The sequence below is a fragment of the Salvelinus alpinus genome, chromosome 21 (genome assembly GCF_045679555.1).
Source record: "Salvelinus alpinus chromosome 21, SLU_Salpinus.1, whole genome shotgun sequence".
NCBI lineage: Eukaryota > Metazoa > Chordata > Actinopteri > Salmoniformes > Salmonidae > Salvelinus > Salvelinus alpinus.
Window position 1 is genome coordinate 25,967,467 of NC_092106.1, and position 18,940 is coordinate 25,986,406.

At 44.9% G+C, this 18,940-nt stretch overlaps 1 protein-coding gene across 5 annotated transcripts in view; it reads right to left on the minus strand.

Moving 5' to 3' along the window:
• The window catches only part of LOC139548137 (kin of IRRE-like protein 3), a 219,043-nt gene that overhangs the window by 75,545 nt on the left and 124,558 nt on the right, over window positions 1-18,940 (minus strand). For all 5 annotated transcript variants that reach the window (XM_071357551.1, XM_071357553.1, XM_071357552.1 and 2 more), the window contains exon 3: window positions 9,023-9,172. In XM_071357551.1, the coding sequence (XP_071213652.1) occupies window positions 9,023-9,172 (150 nt within the window). The remainder of the gene's footprint in view (window positions 1-9,022; window positions 9,173-18,940) is intronic.

Here is an 18,940-nt window from a genome sequence, read left to right on the forward strand (position 1 = left end):
ACACACTTCCACACTCATACAAACACACACACTGCTCAATAGTTTCTCAACTCCTAGATTGGAGGGCAAAAAAACATCCTCTTGTTGTCTGAGATAGGACGTGGAAGAGAGATTCTGTGGGTTTTCTTCAAAGGAGTAGATTAATCAATAGGAGATTAGTTCTATAGTATGTGTTCTCCTCTTACTTGGCTCATACTGCTAGTTTCCCTGTTTTTCCTTCCTGCTCTGGAGGGGAGGATCTCAGGCATGTATTAACATTGTACCTGTAAATGTACCTTGCTTATTACTTTTTCTCACCTTTAATGGTTATCTGGAGGATTATGATATGCCTGTCTGTCACCTGGGCCATCACAGGTGTACCAGTTCATTTCACATATTTATGCTCCAAGCAACCTTTTTCAGGGAGTGAGACTACTAGGCGATGGGTGTTTTGAGGGGGCACACAGTCTGTCACAACTTACATTAGCCCAGCCCTCTGCCTCAGATAAGAGATTCCACTGAAGTTCATTAAAGGAGCACTGGAGATTAATGGAATTGCATCGCCCCTTCCTGAGAGAGATAGCACTATGGTTTGTTTCAGGTTTTTGCCCAACCCAGATCTCAGAGCCATGTTTTACCATAAAACTCAGAGCAGGCTGGGGAGAAGAAGGCAGGTCGGATTGATTGTGTTTTAGTGAGATCATTTCATTTTAGTGTATAATCAAAGATATCTATAAATGAGACTGAGGCATATGGATTTGTAATTAACCCAACCATGTGTGACAGTAAGTCTGTTATAGGCAGGGCTTGTTCGAATAAACCTTGAGTATAAACCTGCCCTGTGTCCTGGGAGACATTTCAATACCTCAGAACCTCTGGGATTAGCCTGGTCTGAGAAAACACCCTGACGGCGCCATAACTGGAAGAGAAGTAAAGCCAGTCTATTACCATTGGGACTCTGCTGATGGCGGACAACCTGAGTCATTAACAACCAAAGCCAGGCTGAGGAACACACAGCCTTCCAGGAGCAGGAGAGTGCGTTCAAAAGGCAATTTGGAGGTGAGTGAATGAGAGGGGTAACCTCAGAAGGAGCTCTGAGATGGGGAGGGGGCGGGGTGGGGTGTCTGGAAATGCAGCGTGCACAGTGCTGGGCTTCTGCCGACATGTCTGGAACAACAATGGGTCGGCTCGCCCCGCCGGTTTCGGCAGAATGCTCGCGCCAGACACCTGTCACCCCAATTCGACGGCGCCCTGGCAGCTTGCAGAGGTTGTGATAGATAGATCACAAAAGAGAAGGGAGAAAAGAACGATCCATCGTAGGTGGAAGACAAGAGACATACGTGGCTCACTGGCCCAAATCACAGGCCTCTTCAAGTGCTGTCACCATACACCTGTTTGTAGGTCATAAGATCCTGGCTCACACAGACTGTCTCTATCTCTCCCACTCTGCTAATACCGGCAGTGATAGAGAGATTAATGTGAGGTATGACGATATGACTGTGTGTGTGTGTGTGTGTGTGTGTGTGTGTGTGTGTGTGTGTGTGTGTGTGTGTGTGTGTGTATGCTGACCACCAGAGGGAGAGTGAAGGCAGGGATGAGGAGGTTTTCTGGAGACATGGGAGGAGTGGTGAGATGCCAGAGCTGTCAGCAGCGTGTAGAGATGGCTCCGTCACAGAGCAGCGATGTGTAGCGCTAAAGTTGCTCTCAACAGATTGGGAGGGCACTGACATTGCCGTGTTTGTGTGTGTGTGTTTGTTCGTTTCTGTAGCAATGTGGCTGTCATTTTGCATGAAATGTAAAATCAGACTCCTATTAATATATACCTTCACATTAAATGTTATCGAAATGGATTGTTCCATATAGAGTGTCAATCAATCTCTCATCTCTTCCAGTTCTAGATTTGTTTAAGTCAATAATCGCTTTTTGTTATGATCATTTATTACTGAACATGTCATATTGATTTGAAAAGATTTCAAAACACAGCTGTGTGTGTGTTTAAAAGTACCCCTCCCTTTTAAAACACTCAAACCAAAAAAGCATGTCTTACCTGCAATCTGTTGGGTATTAACATACAGCTGTTCATAGAGTCAGTGATATTATAGATGTTCTCTTTATCTTAGATCTAAGTAATGTACTTTAATGTAAATCAGGGTAGTGTTCGGAGGATAATGTAAATGGAAGAGCCATATTTCGAACAAAATGACTGCTGATCAGGGGTTCTGATCTGGCCCTACTTCAGTGGACATTCTTGGATAGAGCCAAATTGACTTATGTGAGAGATAAATTGGTTACATACAGAACACTAGCACACTTAAACTGCTTAATGAGGTGTTTCAACATTTTCTTTCAAGACTACAATTTTGGCATGCACAGTCAAGTAGAAACATTCAGAGAGAGAGAGAGAAAAAGGGAGAAAGAGAGAGCTGGGGAGTGCATAAAACCACTTCCATTAATTAGTTGGAACGGTAAAAGTGTTGCCGATGGAAATACTGCTCCAGTCGTGACTGTTACTGGAAACCAATCAACTTGCATTCTACCCCTTGTGCTTCTTTAACAAGCATATACTTTGTGTCCTTTCTATTTTCATACAGTGCATCTATTTTGAAACGCATGATTCCATAAATCATAAGTGGGATTCAGTGGTTTGAACTACAGGAGACCGAGGAACAATTACTGCTTCTTGTTTGTGTCTTGTTATAAAACACAATGTTCCTTATGAAGCTGCCCTTCGGTTTAGTGTCGAGATTTCAATAGAGTTCCTTGAGCGAGACAAAATTCAGTTTTACCTTCAACAACTACAGTTGAAGGACACTTTTTCATTAAATGATTGTGTTTTTTCCCCCTTTGTCTATCACTGCTTTAAAGTAAAATAAAATGCAATGTAATAGAATAAACATATGACGGAAGATTTTGGAAGTTGACATTAGATGCAGTTCAGTAGAGAGAGTACTTATTCATCAGAAGACCCTGCAGTGCAGAGCAGTATTGTTTGCTCCACCACTATTGGAAAAATCTAGTGGATGACCTACACTCTCCAAGGTGTGTTAGAGTCAAGTAAGTCACTGGCTCCCTCCCCTGACTGGACAAGTCTTTTTCGGAGGACAAAGGAATGACAAGAGGGTGAGGTGGATTGTAAAGTAAAAATAACAAAGGGTCATGTTGAACAGACAATCAATAATTTCACCACAGGAAGAAAAACTAGACATAAGACTAGATGTGAGCTCCAAGCAGTAAAAATAGGACACTGGGAAGCAAACTATCTGTGCACAGTTAGATATAACTAGATTACCCCCTTCCAACGTTGTGCTGCGAGGCACACCATGACCCCTGGCACTGTGCAAGGCTAGACCAGCCAGAGAATAATAAACAACAAGCTTTCTTGGAAAATTTGATTTTTGCCTCTGAATTCAACACAGCTGAGTGCCCTTACTTGTCTTTGGCTGCTCCAAAGACAAATGTTTAGCCCTTTGGAAGGAAGTGTTTTGTCAGATCTCACATCTTGCACTCTTGTAATTAAACGTGAATAATCGGTGAGCCTCTGGATGCTCTCTAAAGTTACAAACAAGGGCAGAAGAGTGGCAGGGACACTTCAGCTCTAAGACCTGCTATTCACCGTTATTTGATTCCATGCTAAGGAAACTTGATCTTCCCGTAGCAGTGTGAATCTAATTAATAATTATCTTGACAGCAAATGAAAAACGGAGGACAGATCTGGCCCTCGTATTGTCTGTGGAGTTAATCTGCAGCAAAGTAAATATTTCCAAATGGGCAGTATCAAACATAACTTCCCAGAGAATACTTCTGAATTTATTAGGGCCTTGTGGCATTACTTTGCATGCCTTAAATGTCGTTCTTCATCTTGGAGTGCATCAAATGTTGTAATCACAGAGGGCTACGGCATTAAAAAGCAAGACCTAGCGAGGAACGGGAAGTAACAACAAAGGAAAGCGATCAACATAAGTGATTGATGAGGAATGAAGGTTCATTAGAATACTTGTCAGAGGATGAATGTCAATGAGCTCTCCAAAAGTCACATTAGAATCAACAGCAGTCCTCATCACTCAGTGTAGGCCTACTCTGTAAAAAAGCAGCAATAACTTTTTCTCCATCGCTAAATGGTAAATGGTGCACATTTATCTTACAAAGGAGTACCTGGTCTCACAGGTCTGTTTAAAGGGAGAGACCTTATTCCAGAGAGCCCATGCCTCCCCCTTCTTTCCTACCCTAGGTTAACACATTGAGGCATCGGTTTGGATGCCTGCTACCTTGCTGAAGGGGATATAATTAGCCTCAGGACTACCCCCAGACCATAACCCCTAGATCACTCTTGACCTTCATGCCTAATTCACCAAACCTCAAGCATCTTGGCCTCCAGGGCTCCATGGCTGCAGCCTGGATCCCATGACTGCAATCAGATATGGGGTTCAAAGTTCAAAGACAATTTTCCAGAGGAGAAACGTTTCTGGGGAGGGAAGGTGATGCCTAGTTACATTATTGACGACCCTTTTCATTCCTCTATGGTGTTTTCCTCATAACGCATTTATTTGATAAGCTTACTTTTTACTCCTAATGCTACTCAAATAAGACACTCCAAACTCCCCCACAAATGTTTTGCTAATGTTAAAACAGGAGTACGGTCAGGTTAGAGACTGTGTATCCTTTTACTTTTTTCTGGGTATTTCAAGGATTTTGTATTGGAACATCATTAAGGTGTATGAATTCAATGGACTGGTAATTGCCTGTAAGACTATAATTGTAAGGCTTTCTGTAATAAATGGACAAATGGACACAGTACCAATCTTATGTGAGAATATCGAGTGACAAAAAACTCAAAATCTGTGACTTTTTTCTGTAAATAGCAAAGTCATAAAGAAAACAGTTCCCTTTGATATAGAACACAGTAGAGCTGGAACAGATATTGGCTGATGAGAGAGAGAGTAGGGGAATGATTTTAGATTCATTTGACAGTCAGGTAGGAGAGAATGGAGACTGTTCCACTCTGTGGACGGACAGTCACTGTCTTCCGAGTCGATAGACACACTGTCACCACTGGCGGGTAATTGACAGCTTAGAGTTTGCAGTGACACGAGGCTTGCATATATTTATTCCATTACCTTGCATGTGTGACTGCCTGGGGGCCCTCCTTCACAATGTATTCATGAGTCAGCCAGCTAGGCAGGGGACTAAACAACATCTTATGGCGGGGCTTATGAGAAAGGATGATAAGTGTTTCACCCTCAAATATCCAAAGAGGAATAGAGACAAATGGCTCCCCTCATTTATTGATGATTAATCATTTTAATGGGGCTTAAACAGCCCTTTCCTTTAAGTAGCCATCTTTACATTGTTAGTGAATGTGACTGCAGCTCAACAGGCTTGGGTTAGAAACGTACCCTATATATACACAAGCTCACAGAGTGGGACCATCAAGTGCTGAAGTGCGTAGCACGTGAAAACCGTCTGTCCTCGGTTGCAACACTCACTAGCGAGTTCCAAACTGCCTCTGGAAGCACTGCCTCTGGAAGAACTGTTCGTCGGGAGCATCATGAAAAGGGTTTCCATTGCCAAGCAGCCGCACACAAGCTTAAGATCACCATGCGCAATGCCAAGCGTCGGCTGGAGTGCTGTTAAGCTCACCGCCATTAGGACTCTGGAGCAGTGGAATCAAGCTTCACCATCTGGCAGTCCGACGGACAAATCTGGGTTTGGTGGATGCCAGGAGAACGCTACCTGCCAGAATGCACAGTGTCAACTGTAAAGTTTGGTGGAGGAGGAAGAATGGTCTTGGGCTGTTTTTCATGGTTGTTAGGCCCCTCAGTTCCAGTGAAGTGAAATCTTAACGCTACTGCACACTGATATTCTAGACAATTCTGTGCTTTCTGGCAACAGTTTGGGGAAGGCCCTTTCCTATTTCAGCATGACAATACCCCCATGCAGAAAGCGAGGTCCATACAGAAATGGTTTGTCGAGATTGGTGTGGAAGAATTTGACTGGCCTGCACAGAGCCCAGACCTCAACCCCCTCGAACACCTTTGGGATGAATTTATACGCAGACTGTGAGCCAGACCTAATTGTCCAACCTCACTAATGATCTCGTGGCTGAATGGAAGCAAGTCCAGCATCCACATACTATTGGTCATGTAGTGTATCAACTGTTACGGTAGTGTACTGCACAGGAAAATAATGCTTTAGTTAAACTCAATGTTGAGCAAGCCCCCAAGCAACACTATCATCAAGATTCAATTAACTTAGGGATAGCCGGCCTCCCGGGTGGCGCAGTGGTCTAGGGCACTGCATCGCAGCGCTAGCTGCGCCACCAGAGTCTCTGGGTTCGCGCCCACCCTCTGTCGCAGCCGGCCGCGACCGGGAGGTCCGTGGGGCGACGCACAATTGGCCTAGCGTCGTCCGGGTTAGGGAGGGTTTGGCCGGTAGGGATATCCTTGTCTCATCGCGCTCCAGCGACTCCTGTGGCGTGCCGGGCGCAGTGCGCGCTAACCGGGGGGCCAGGTGCACGGTGTTTCCTCCGACACATTGGTGCGGCTGGCTTCCGGGTTGGAGGCGCGCTGTGTTAAGAAGCAGTGCGGCTTGGTTGGGTTGTGCTTCGGAGGACGCATGGCTTTCGACCTTCGTCTCTCCCGAGCACGTACGGGAGTTGTAGCGATGAGACAAGATAGTAATTACTAGCGATTGGATACCACGAAAATTGGGGAGAAAAGGGGGTAAAATTTAAAAAAACAATAATAATAAAATTAAAAAAACTTAGGGATAGCCCCCTTTTTTAAAATGTTTGCCTAAATGACATACCCAAATCTAACTGCCTGTAGCTCAGGCCCTGAAGCAAGGATATGCATATTCTTGGTACCATTTGAAAGGAAACACTTTGAAGTTTGTGGAAATGTGAATTGAATGTAGGAGAATATAACATGATAGATCTGGTAGAAGAAAATACAAAGAAAAAAATAACATGTTGTTTTCTACCACCAACTTTGAAATGCAGCAGAAAGGTCCCTGTGCCAGCCATCACTCTGGTTGTAATTCCGATGGTGTCCAAAAGATGGCAGCAGCATATGTCCAACGTTTCAGACGGATAACATGAAGTATGAGCGAGCTACATGACATTTAGTGTGAAGTCACCCAGGTACATTTGGGCAAATCGTGAAGGAGACATTCACATTCATATTACATTTTTCTGCAAGAATATCGTCAAATCTGTATGCTTGGACTTTGATTTAGCTTTCCCAGTATTTGTAGCCATATTATAAGTTCAACATTTGCAAAACAACTAGTTTTCATAACTTCATAACTCTGAATATTTGTATAATTCTTGTCCAAAATGAAAAGGCATGCAGTCGTACAAGGTTAGTAGCTACATTTTACGACAGATGCATGGTTTGTTTGACCCCAATTGGTGCTTATTTGACAAAGTTAGAGTCGTTCAAGTGAAGACCGCCCGCATCATCGGCGTGCCATGAAGGCATAGCTCTCTGACCAAATATGGTGACTTATAGGATATACTACAACCCTAATGATATAGTGAAGTCTCGTTACGTTCTAGGATCTCTGGTGAATACATACAAATGCGAGTTGACTGATTGAAACAATATTTAGGGTGAGATTTTCACAGATTCCTTTCTTTGCAAATTGAACGAGTGGGAATTCAAAATCGATCGTGCATGCTATATGGACATTTTTAGGATATGAAAAATGATTTTATCTAACAAAACAACACTTCATGTTATCTCTGGGACCCTTTGGATGATAAATCAGAGCAAGATTTCAAAATGCAAGTGCACATTTCACCTTCAGAGGTGAATTTATAAAACCTATTGAGGTGAAAAAGTGTTTTGTTGTTAGGAGCTCTCCTCAAACAATAGCATGGCATTTTTTCGCAGTAATAGCTACTGTAAATTAGACAGTGCAGTTATATTAACAAGAATTTAAGCTTTCGGCCGATGCAAGACACTTATATGTACCGACATTTGTTGTTTCTCTAAAATCTGCAATGGTGACACAAGGCGCTGCATGATTTACAACTGTCCCGTTGACAGAGACAGTTGAGAGAGACCACAAATAAATGGAGGGTACAGTATAGCAATGATTCCTAAATCATTAGTGTGTCATACCCTTCTCCTATCCTTGAGGCCTTGATCAAACTACTTAGATGCTTGAACGGTGGGGTTGGAGGAAGATAAACTTAACTTTGAATGGGTGGAGGGTAGGAAGGGGTATAGTTCCTTTGACTCTCAGTAAAGAACTCGTAATTATTCATTCATAACCATTTGCATGGGGTGCGGCAGTGAGAGATGTTGGGTCGCAATTTGTCTTCCCTCTCTCCTTTCTCTGGCTGCCTCCAGATCATTAGTTTCACTTTTCATTAGCGGAGATCAATACGTTGGATCAGTCTCTCGTGTGAGGATACTCTGCTCCACAACCTCCCACTCTCCCTCCTCCTCTCCCCTCAGTCCTTCTCCCTTATTCTCTGGCTCTGTCATTTACTCCAGCTCCCCCTCATATTACCCATCATCCTCCACAGCAGAAGGGTATACTGAGTGGAGGGCAGAGAGAGGAGATAGAGAAGAGTGAGCAGTGATTTTACTAATGCTGCCCAATAAGGCAGAACTGGCAAAACTGAATGATAACCCAATAAAGTTTAATGAAGAACCAGTAGCCTCTCAGAATTAACACTGAAGACGGCTGGGAGTGTAGCAGGAAATGAAAGTAAAAACATTAGGGACTGGCAAAGTTTAGTGATGCTGTATTGTTTCTATTTGCTGTAGCATTATCTTGAAAGTTGCTGTTATGCTTATACAAAGTTGTGGCTTTTCTGGCACGATCATTGATTCAGTACACAGATTTAGTGGATTTTGAATGTTTTGAGGGAAGGGAGAAGCACTACAGATATGATATTGTGGTTGGTTTGAGGTGGCTGCTAAGTCACTGCCTGCCTCTATTGCCATTTTCTCTGTGCACATTATTGTACATTTGTCTACTGTATGCATGTATGTGTGGTGTGCATTTGTGTGTAAATGTAATCCTCACTTACCCAGCACAGTGAGTCTGGCAGGGCGGGACCTCATGGCTGCCTGGATTGCCTGGCACTCAAAGACAGCGTCATCCATCAGCTCCACACGTTGGATCCGGAGGTGGTGTTCCCCTGTACTGTGGTCCCCAATCACTGTGTAACGAGGGTAGCCTGAGACACAACACATTCCCTGTCAGAACCTGGAGTCTGGTCTTTCAACCTGTATCAGCAAATTTCAATCCAACTGACATGTTATGAATTGTGCAACAATGCCTGAACACAGGCAATCACAAATGAGTGAAGGATCAATGGTGCAATATAGATTGTTGACTACTGTGTTACCGTAAACGTTAGGTAGTTTGCAGTGTTAGGTCATTTGCAGTATTCATGGATGCCAAGGGAAGCATAAAAAATGTACCAATAAAAATTAAATAATTTATCTTTCGTTTTTCTGTTTCATGATTTTTCTTCAGTTCGTAAGAGGTTGAATGTATCGCACCGAAGAACGCATCCAGAGAGCGAAACAGCGCCCCTGTTGCTAAATGTGTTGGCCATCTATTTGATACTGTCTGATCAAAAAGATGACATTGTTAATTCCCATAGCATTGAATGCAAGGGAAGCCAGTGAGCATTTGGCCTCCCTTGATAAAAAAAATAAAAAAATAATAGCCAATCAGCATTGAGCTAAACTGAGTGAGCTCAACTTGTGAATGAGCTCAACAACCGACTCTTTTCTCTGGATACATCAATGATTTCACTCTTGCTGCTGGAGATTCTCTGATCCACCTCTACGCAGACGACACCATTCTGTATACTTCTGGCCCTTCTTTGGACACTGTGTTAACTAACCTCCAGGCGAGCTTCAATGCCATACAGCTCTCCTTCCGTGGCCTCCAACTGCTCTTCAATGCAAGTAAAACTAAATGCATGCTCTTCAACTGATCGCTGCCCGAACCTGCCCGCACCTGCCTGCCCGTCCAGCATCACTACTCTGGACGGTTCTGACTTAGAATATGTGGACAATTACAAATACCTAGGTGTCTGGTCAGACTGTAAACTCTCCCCCAAACTCACATTAAGCATCCCCAATCCAAAATTAAATCTAGAATCGGCTTCCTATTTCGCAACAAAGCATCCTTCACTAATGCTGCCAAACAAACCCTCGCAAAACTGACTATCCTACCAATCCTTGACTTCGGCGATGTCATTTACAAAATAGCCTACAACATTCTACTCAGCAAATTGGATGTAGTCTATCACCTGGCCATCCGTTTTGTCACCAAAGCCCTATATACTACCCACCACTGTGACCTGTATGCTCTCGTTGGCTGGCCCTCGCTTCATACTCGTCGCCAAACCCACTGACTCCAGGTCATCTATAAGTCTTTGCTAGGTAAAGCCCCCCCCTTATCTCATCTCACTTGTCACCATAGCAGCTCCCACCCGTAGCACGCACTCCAGCAGGTCTATTTCACTGGTCGCCCCCAAAGCCAATTTCTCCTTCGGTTGCCTTTCCTTCCAATTCTCTGCTGCCAATGACTGGAGCGAATTGCAAAAATCACTGAAGCTGGAGACTCATATCTCCCTCACTAAATTTAAGCATCAGCTGTCATAGCAGCTCACAGATCATTGCACCTGTACATAGCGCATCTGTAAATAGCCCATCCAACTACCTCATCCCCATACTGTATTTTTTGCTCCTTTGCACCCCAGTATCTCTACTTGCACATTAATCTTCTGCACATCTACCACACCAGTGTTTAATTGCTATACTGTAGTTACTTCGCCACTACAGCCTATTTATTGCCTTACCTCCTTAATCTTACCTCATTTGCACACACTGTATATAGATCTTTGTCCATTGCGTTATTTACTGTATGTTTGTTTTTTCCATGTGTAACTCTGTGTTGTTATTTGTGTCGCACTGCTTTGCTTTATCTTGGCCAGGTCGCAGTTGTAAATGAGAACTTGTTCTCAACTGGCCTACCTGGTTAAATAAAGGTGAAATAAAACAAAATACAAATAAAAAATGGTCCTGGTGCACCAAAAATATGTGTTGAGGGAAGCCAGTTTGGATTTGGCTTCACTCCAATCACATCACATCGAGAGCCAAACGTCATTGACAGAAACAACTTGAATTGTTGCATCTCATTGTGTTGTTCTCCGGTGGCTCGCTAGCTAGCTAAAATTGTCCCTTTCCTAAATTAGCCATGGATGGAGATAGAGATTTGGACTGTGGTTTTACTTAATTCTCCATGCTGGCCAATGATTATAACGGTGATTCTGATCCAACCATAAATTCATACATTGTGACCCTGGCCTGAGAGGATGGAAGTTCAGTATGTAGCTAGATGTAGAAGGCTAATTCATGTTAACTAGCTGGCTCATCGTTGCCATGAATGGAAGTTAGGCTAAGAGCAAGCATTTTAGCCAGGTAGCTTAGGACAAAAAAATAAAAAGCATGTACTGTATGACAGAGTCAGAGACCGTTTCGTCAACATAAAAGAGAGGAGGATGTCATTGGCGTTTCTCTGCAAGTAGGGTGAGTCAACATGTTTTTTGTACTTGCACGAACACACGCACACACACACACACATTAGCACACACACACACACACACACACACACACACACACACACACACACACACACACACACACACACACACACACACACACACACACACACACACGCATGCACACACGCACACACATACAGAAATCAGAACCATGGACAGCCACATCATATTTAGCTTACGTTGATTGCACTAAATAGTTTTGGGTATCTTTAAGTTGTCACTGTATTAGGCTAAGCATAGGTGATTTTATGATGTTGAAATGTTGAAGTTGAAATTGGACTGAAATAGTGGAGGCAGCTCTTGTTTTCTTTGCAACTTGCGGTAACTCTCCGTGGTTCTAAATCAACAGTTGTTTTGTAGTATGAATATGTCGGAAACATTAACTTGCTTGACCATGCTGTAGGTCTTGTAACTGTTTATTGCATGCAATATGCTTTGTGGACTTCACCGGACAGTGGTTGCTCTCCGGTTTTTGCCACTGTGTCTTCTTATTGTCTCGGTCTTAGGCTTATATATCATGGTGGCAAGGCATATGGACTAACAGGTTATAGCAAACAACACAATTTTCACAACACGTAGGTTGTAATATGGTTTATTTTTTTCTGGCTTGGTTTCCCCAGTGATTTTACCCACGCACCGCTAATGCTCATTTGAGATGGGCTATTATTTTTCAAATGAGATGAGATTGGGTAGCAGGTCACTTTAATACAGTATAACTGTCTTTGAATTATTAGTGTCACCAACGTGAAAACACATGTTCTTATTACAAGGGTTAAAAAACACTACATGTTGAAATTAACATTTTAACACTGGATGAAAATGTTGGCAGAGGGAATTCCGTAGATGAGAATAATAATAGGGGTTGAGGAGGTTTCTGTATTCTGGAGAGACAGTATGTTGTATTGATGATGATAGGGGTTGAGGAGGTTTCTGTATTCTGGAGAGACAGTATGTTTTATTGATGATGATAGGGGTTGAGGAGGTTTCTGTATTCTGGAGAGACAGTATGTTTTATTGATGATGATAGGGGTTGAGGAGGTTTCTGTATTCTGGAGAGACAGTATGTTGTATTGATGATGATAGGGGTTGAGGAAGTTTCTGTATTCTGGAGAGACAGTATGTTGTATTGATGATGATAGGGGTTGAGGAAGTTTCTGTATTCTGGAGAGACAGTATGTTGTATTGATGATGATAGGGGTTGAGGAAGTTTCTGTATTCTGGAGAGACAGTATGTTGTATTGATGATGATAGGGGTTGAGGAAGTTTCTGTATTCTGGAGAGACAGTATGTTGTATTGATGATGATAGGGGTTGAGGAGGTTTCTGTATTCTGGAGAGACAGTATGTTTTATTGATGATGATAGGGGTTGAGGAGGTTTCTGTATTCTGGAGAGACAGTATGTTGTATTGATGATGATAGGGGTTGAGGAAGTTTCTGTATTCTGGAGAGACAGTATGTTGTATTGATGATGATAGGGGTTGAGGAAGTTTCTGTATTCTGGAGAGACAGCATGTTTTATTGATGATGATAGGGGTTGAGGAGGTTTCTGTATTCTGGAGAGACAGTATGTTGTATTGATGATGATAGGGGTTGAGGAGGTTTCTGTATTCTGGAGAGACAGTATGTTTTATTGATGATGATAGGGGTTGAGGAGGTTTCTGTATTCTGGAGAGACAGTATGTTTAATTGATGATGATAGGGGTTGAGGAGGTTTCTGTATTCTGGAGAGACAGTATGTTGTATTGATCATGATAGGGGTTGAGGAAGTTTCTGTATTCTGGAGAGACAGTATGTTGTATTGATGATGATAGGGGTTGAGGAAGTTTCTGTATTCTGGAGAGACAGTATGTTGTATTGATGATGATAGGTGTTGAGGAAGTTTCTGTATTCTGGAGAGACAGTATGTTTTATTGATGATGATAGGGGTTGAGGAGGTTTCTGTATTCTGGAGAGACAGCATTTTTTATTGATGATGATAGGGGTTGAGGAGGTTTCTGTATTCTGGAGAGACAGTATGTTGTATTGATGATGATAGGAGTTGAGGAAGTTTCTGTATTCTGGAGAGACAGTATGTTGTATTGATCATGATAGGGGTTGAGGAAGTTTCTGTATTCTGGAGAGACAGTATGTTTTATTGATGATGATAGGGGTTGAGGCGGTTTCTGTATTCTGGAGAGACAGTATGTTTTATTGATGATGATAGGGGTTGAGGAAGTTTCTGTATTCTGGAGAGACAGTATGTTGTATTGATGATGATAGGGGTTGAGGAGGTTTCTGTATTCTGGAGAGACAGTATGTTTTATTGATGATGATAGGGGTTGAGGAGGTTTCTGTATTCTGGAGAGACAGTATGTTTTATTGATGATGATAGGGGTTGAGGAGGTTTCTGTATTCTGGAGAGACAGTATGTTGTATTGATGATGATAGGGGTTGAGGAAGTTTCTGTATTCTGGAGAGACAGTATGTTGTATTGATGATGATAGGGGTTGAGGAAGTTTCTGTATTCTGGAGAGACAGTATGTTGTATTGATGATGATAGGGGTTGAGGAAGTTTCTGTATTCTGGAGAGACAGTATGTTGTATTGGTGATGATAGGGGTTGAGGAAGTTTCTGTATTCTGGAGAGACAGTATGTTGTATTAATCATGATAGGGGTTGAGGAGGTTTCTGTATTCTGGAGAGACAGTATGTTGTATTGATGATGATAGGGGTTGAGGAAGTTTCTGTATTCTGGAGAGACAGTATGTTGTATTGATGATGATAGGGGTTGAGGAAGTTTCTGTATTCTGGAGAGACAGTATGTTTTATTGCAATGGTGAAGAGGCATGGCTAGAGATTGAGATGTGTTTTAGCAGCACAGCGGTGTGAGATTTATAGTTTAATAATGCAGGAAGAGGTATGTCCAGGAGTCCTAACCATTTTACAGCACAATTCAACATATGTTCCATTATGGTTCAGCATAATTTAATTGAAATGATGTGGAAACAACGTTGATTCAACTAGTGTGTGCCCAGTGGGATAGCTCGAAAACACTTCACTTATTGAAATTTGCATTGAGAGTGTGTCGAGGAGCGCATTTCCCCATTGAGAAAAAATAAGTCAGAAATGGATATGTTTGATTGTGAATCTTTATGGAAAACTGTACAAAGTTTCAATATGAATAACTTGAAAAGCTCTCTAAAGGCTTAACTCTGTCTAATTATTGGAGAAATGTGACTTAAACAAGAATCTCTGGTTGTGAAATTCTCCAAAATGTTCAGTATTTCTTGGCAGAGATTGCTTTCTCCTCCTAAGGTTCTCCTGTAATTCACTGATGACAGAACCCGATAGAGTGGAGAGTTTAAGCATAACCAGGCCAACAGTTAAACATTTTATCCAATGATGCGGTTAGTCAAACTGAACTTTATAAATCAGATGGTATTCCACTCTAACTGTTACGGCTGTCGTCTTCCTCCTCTTCCTCGGACGAGGAGAGGAGAGAAGGATCGGTGGACCAATACGCAGCGAGGTAATTAGACATAAATGATATTTATTGAAACACGAAGACGAAATACGAAAACACTTGGAAATTACAAAATAACAAACACGACGTAGACAGAACTGAACATGGAACTTACAGAACCACCCACCGATCCAGAACCAAGCGGCGTGAATTCGAGCAGTGGCCTGCTACACAGGACTCATGGACTTGGGAGGAAGTATTGGAGGGAAAAGGACACTGGGCGCACATTGGGGAATATCGCCGCGCTCGTGAGGAGATGGAAGCAGCGCGAGCCCAGGAGCGGTGGTATGAGGAGGCAGCAAAGAGACGTGGCTGGAAACCGGAGAATGAAGCTCAAAACCGGATTTATGAAGGTACGTGGCTAGCACGGAAGCCCGTGAAGAAACCCCAAAAATGTCTTGGGGGGGGGATAAGAGGTAGTGGGCCAAGGGCAGGTAGGAGACCTGCGCCCACTTCCCAGGCTAACCGTGGAGAGCGGGAGTACGGGCAGACGCCGTGTTACGCAGTAGAGCGCACGGTGTCTCCTGTACGTGTGCATAGCCCGGTGCGGGTTATTCCACCTCCCCGCACTGGTAGGGCTAGATTGGGCATTGAGCCAGGTGTCATGAGGCCGGCTCAACGCGTCTGGTCTCCAGTGCGTCTTCTCGGGCCGGCATTCATGGCACCAGCCTTACGCATGGTGTCCCCTGTTCGCCTACATAGCCCGGTGCGGGTTATTCCACCTCCCCGCACTGGTCGGGCGACGGGGAGCGTTCAACCAGGTAAGGTTGGGCAGGCTCAATGCTCAAGAGAGCCAGTACGCCTGCACGGTACGGTATTTCCGGCGCTACCTCCCCGCCCCAGCCCAGTACCACCAGTGCCTACACCACGCACCAGGCTTCCAGTGCGTTTCCAGAGCCCTGTTCCTCCTCCACGCACTCTTCCTATGGTGCGTGTATCCAGTTCGGTGCCTCCAGTTCCGGCACCACGCACTAAGCCACCTGTGCGTCTCCAGAGTCCTGTACACACTGTTCCTTCTCCCCGCACTCGCCCTGAGGTGCGTGCCCTTAGCCCGGTACCACCAGTGCCGGTACCACGCACCAGGCCTATAGTGCGCTTTGAGAGGTCAGTGTGCCCTGTCCCTGCTCCCCGCACTAGCATGAAGGTGCGTGTCCTTAGCCCGGTGCCTCCAGTTCCGGCACCACGCACCAGGTCTACAGTGCGCCTTATCCGGCCAGAGCCATCCGTCTCCCCAGCGCCATCTGAGCCATCCGTCTCCATAGCGCCATCTGAGCCATCCGTCTCCATAGCGCCATCTGAGCCATCCGTCTCCCCAGCGCCATCTGAGCCATCCGTCTCCATAGCGCCATCTGAGCCATCCGTCTCCATAGCGCCATCTGAGCCATCCGTCTCCCCAGCGCCATCTGAGCCATCCGTCTCCCCAGCGCCGTCTGAGCCATCCGTCTCCCCAGCGCCGTCTGAGCCATCCGTCTGTCCCGAGCCATTAGAGCCGCCCGTCTGTCCCGAGCCGTCAGAGCCGTTCGTCAGTCAGGAGCCGCTAGAGCCATTCGTCAGTCAGGATCTGCCAGAGCCGCCAACCAGACAGGATCTGCCAGAGCCGCCAACCAGACAGGATCTGCCAGAGCCGCCAACCAGCCAGGATCTGCCAGAGCCGCCAACCAGACAGGATCTGCCAGAGCCGCCAACCAGACAGGATCTGCCAGAGCCGCCAACCAGACAGGATCTGCCAGAGCCGCCAACCAGACAGGATCTGCCAGAGCCGCCAACCAGACAGGATCTGCCAGAGCCGCCAACCAGACAGGATCTGCCAGAGCCGCCAACCAGACAGGATCTGCCAGAGCCGCCAGCCAGACAGGATCTGCCAGAGCCGCCAGTGAGCCATGAGCATCCCGAGCCGTTAGTGAGCCAAGAGCAGCCAGAGCCGTCAGCGAGCCATGAGCGTCCGGAGCCGTCAGCCTGCCATGAGCGTCCGGAGCCGTCAGCCTGCCATGAGTGTCCGGAGCCGTCAGCCTGCCATGAGCGTCCGGAGCCGTCAGCCTGCCATGAGCGTCCAGAGCCGTCAGCCTGCCATGAGCGTCCGGAGCCGTCAGCCTGCCATGAGCGTCCGGAGCCGTCAGCCTGCCATGAGCGTCCGGAGCCGTCAGCCTGCCATGAGCGTCCGGAGCCGTCAGCCTGCCATGAGCGTCCGGAGCCGTCAGCCTGCCATGAGCTTCCAGAGCCGTCAGCCTGCCATGAGCGTCCAGAGCCGTCAGTCAGCCATGAGCTGCCCCTCAGCCCTAAGCTGTTAGTAATTCAGAACTGCCCCTCAGTCCAGAGCTGTCTATCTGTCCGGAGCTGCCCTTCAGTCCGGAGTTGCCCTTCTATCCTGAGCTATCTCTTTATTCTGAGCTACCTCTCTATCCTGAGCTACCTCTCTATCCCGACCTACCTCACTGTCCTGAGCTACCTTGTCCCGGAGCTGTCCCTTATTCTGGTGTTGCCCCTTAAGTTAGGTGGGGTTATTTGGAGGGTGGTCATTTTGAGGAGGCTAAGGAAGCTGGGATTGACTATGGTGGGGTGGGGACCTCGTCCAGAGCCTGAGCCACCACCGTGGTCAGATGCCCACCCAGACCCTCCCCTAGACTTTGTGCTGGTGCGCCCGGAGTTCGCACCTTGAGGGGGGGGTTATGTCACGTTCCTGACCTATTTTCTGTTGTTTTGTATGTGTTAGTCGGTCAGGGCGTGAGTGTGGGTGGGCATTTCTATGTTTTGTGTTTCTATGTTTAGGTCTATTGTAATCAGCCTTATATGGTTCTCAATCAGAGACAGGTGTTTGACGTTGTCTTCTGATTGAGAACCATATATAGGTTGGCTGTTCACACTGTTTGTTTGTGGGTGGTTGTCTCCTGTGTCTGTGTATATGTTTTCACCATACGGGACTGTTTCGTCGTTTTGTAGTAAGTACTTGTTCGTTCGTTCTTCATGTTTCATGTAAGTTCGTCGTTCTAGTCTGTCTACATTCGTTTTTGTTATTTTGTATCATTCCAAGTATAGTTCGTTTTGTTCTTGTTTAATAAACTTCAGTATGTCATTTCAACGCGCTGCACCTTGGTTCAATCCCTGCTTCTCCTCTTCGGATGAAGAGGAGGAGGAACGCCGTTACACTAACCAGCTACAATCTCTGCCAACCCCGCTGTTGGAATACTGCCAATAAATGTCTGGATGAAAAATCTATTCCGTTGCATCCGTCAATGAGTAATGTTCTCTTCAAATATTTTTCAGTGACTTAGTATTAAACACTGGGGATATAAAGAGGTATGTTTTAGCACATGCCACCAAATATGAATATAATACATTAGGACAGATGGACTACGAGATACAATGGCTTTAAGTCCTTGAGTTCAGATACTGAGATCACTGTGCTCCAAAAGTCCAATTATCGTCCATTGCTTCATTGGATCCCAATCACTTTCATAGACCATGAATTGGCCCTCATTTTCTGATAGTGGAATGAGTTACAGCCGATTAAACCACTCTGTATTTCACCTACCCACATGTAGCTTTTAATCTTTAAAGGCGTCCGCATGCTTCCCAGCCGAAACAGTTCGGTAGTGTTTTTTTATCTGGAGGCAAGTCGAAGTTCAGAGCCGACACCTAAGCCTATTTGTCGGTAATTGGTCAACAGTCGGGATTCTTCAATAAAGTCTTTGTTGTCATTCAACTAGAGATGACTCATTTTCCTGCACATTTTTTTATTGAACAATACTGCATCAAAAATCTTAGTCAGACGTAAAATTCCACAACGCAGATCTCTTCGGCAAAAACTTAAACATTTATGACAGATAGCCAGTATATACTTTATGGTGTCTTAAAATGGACAAA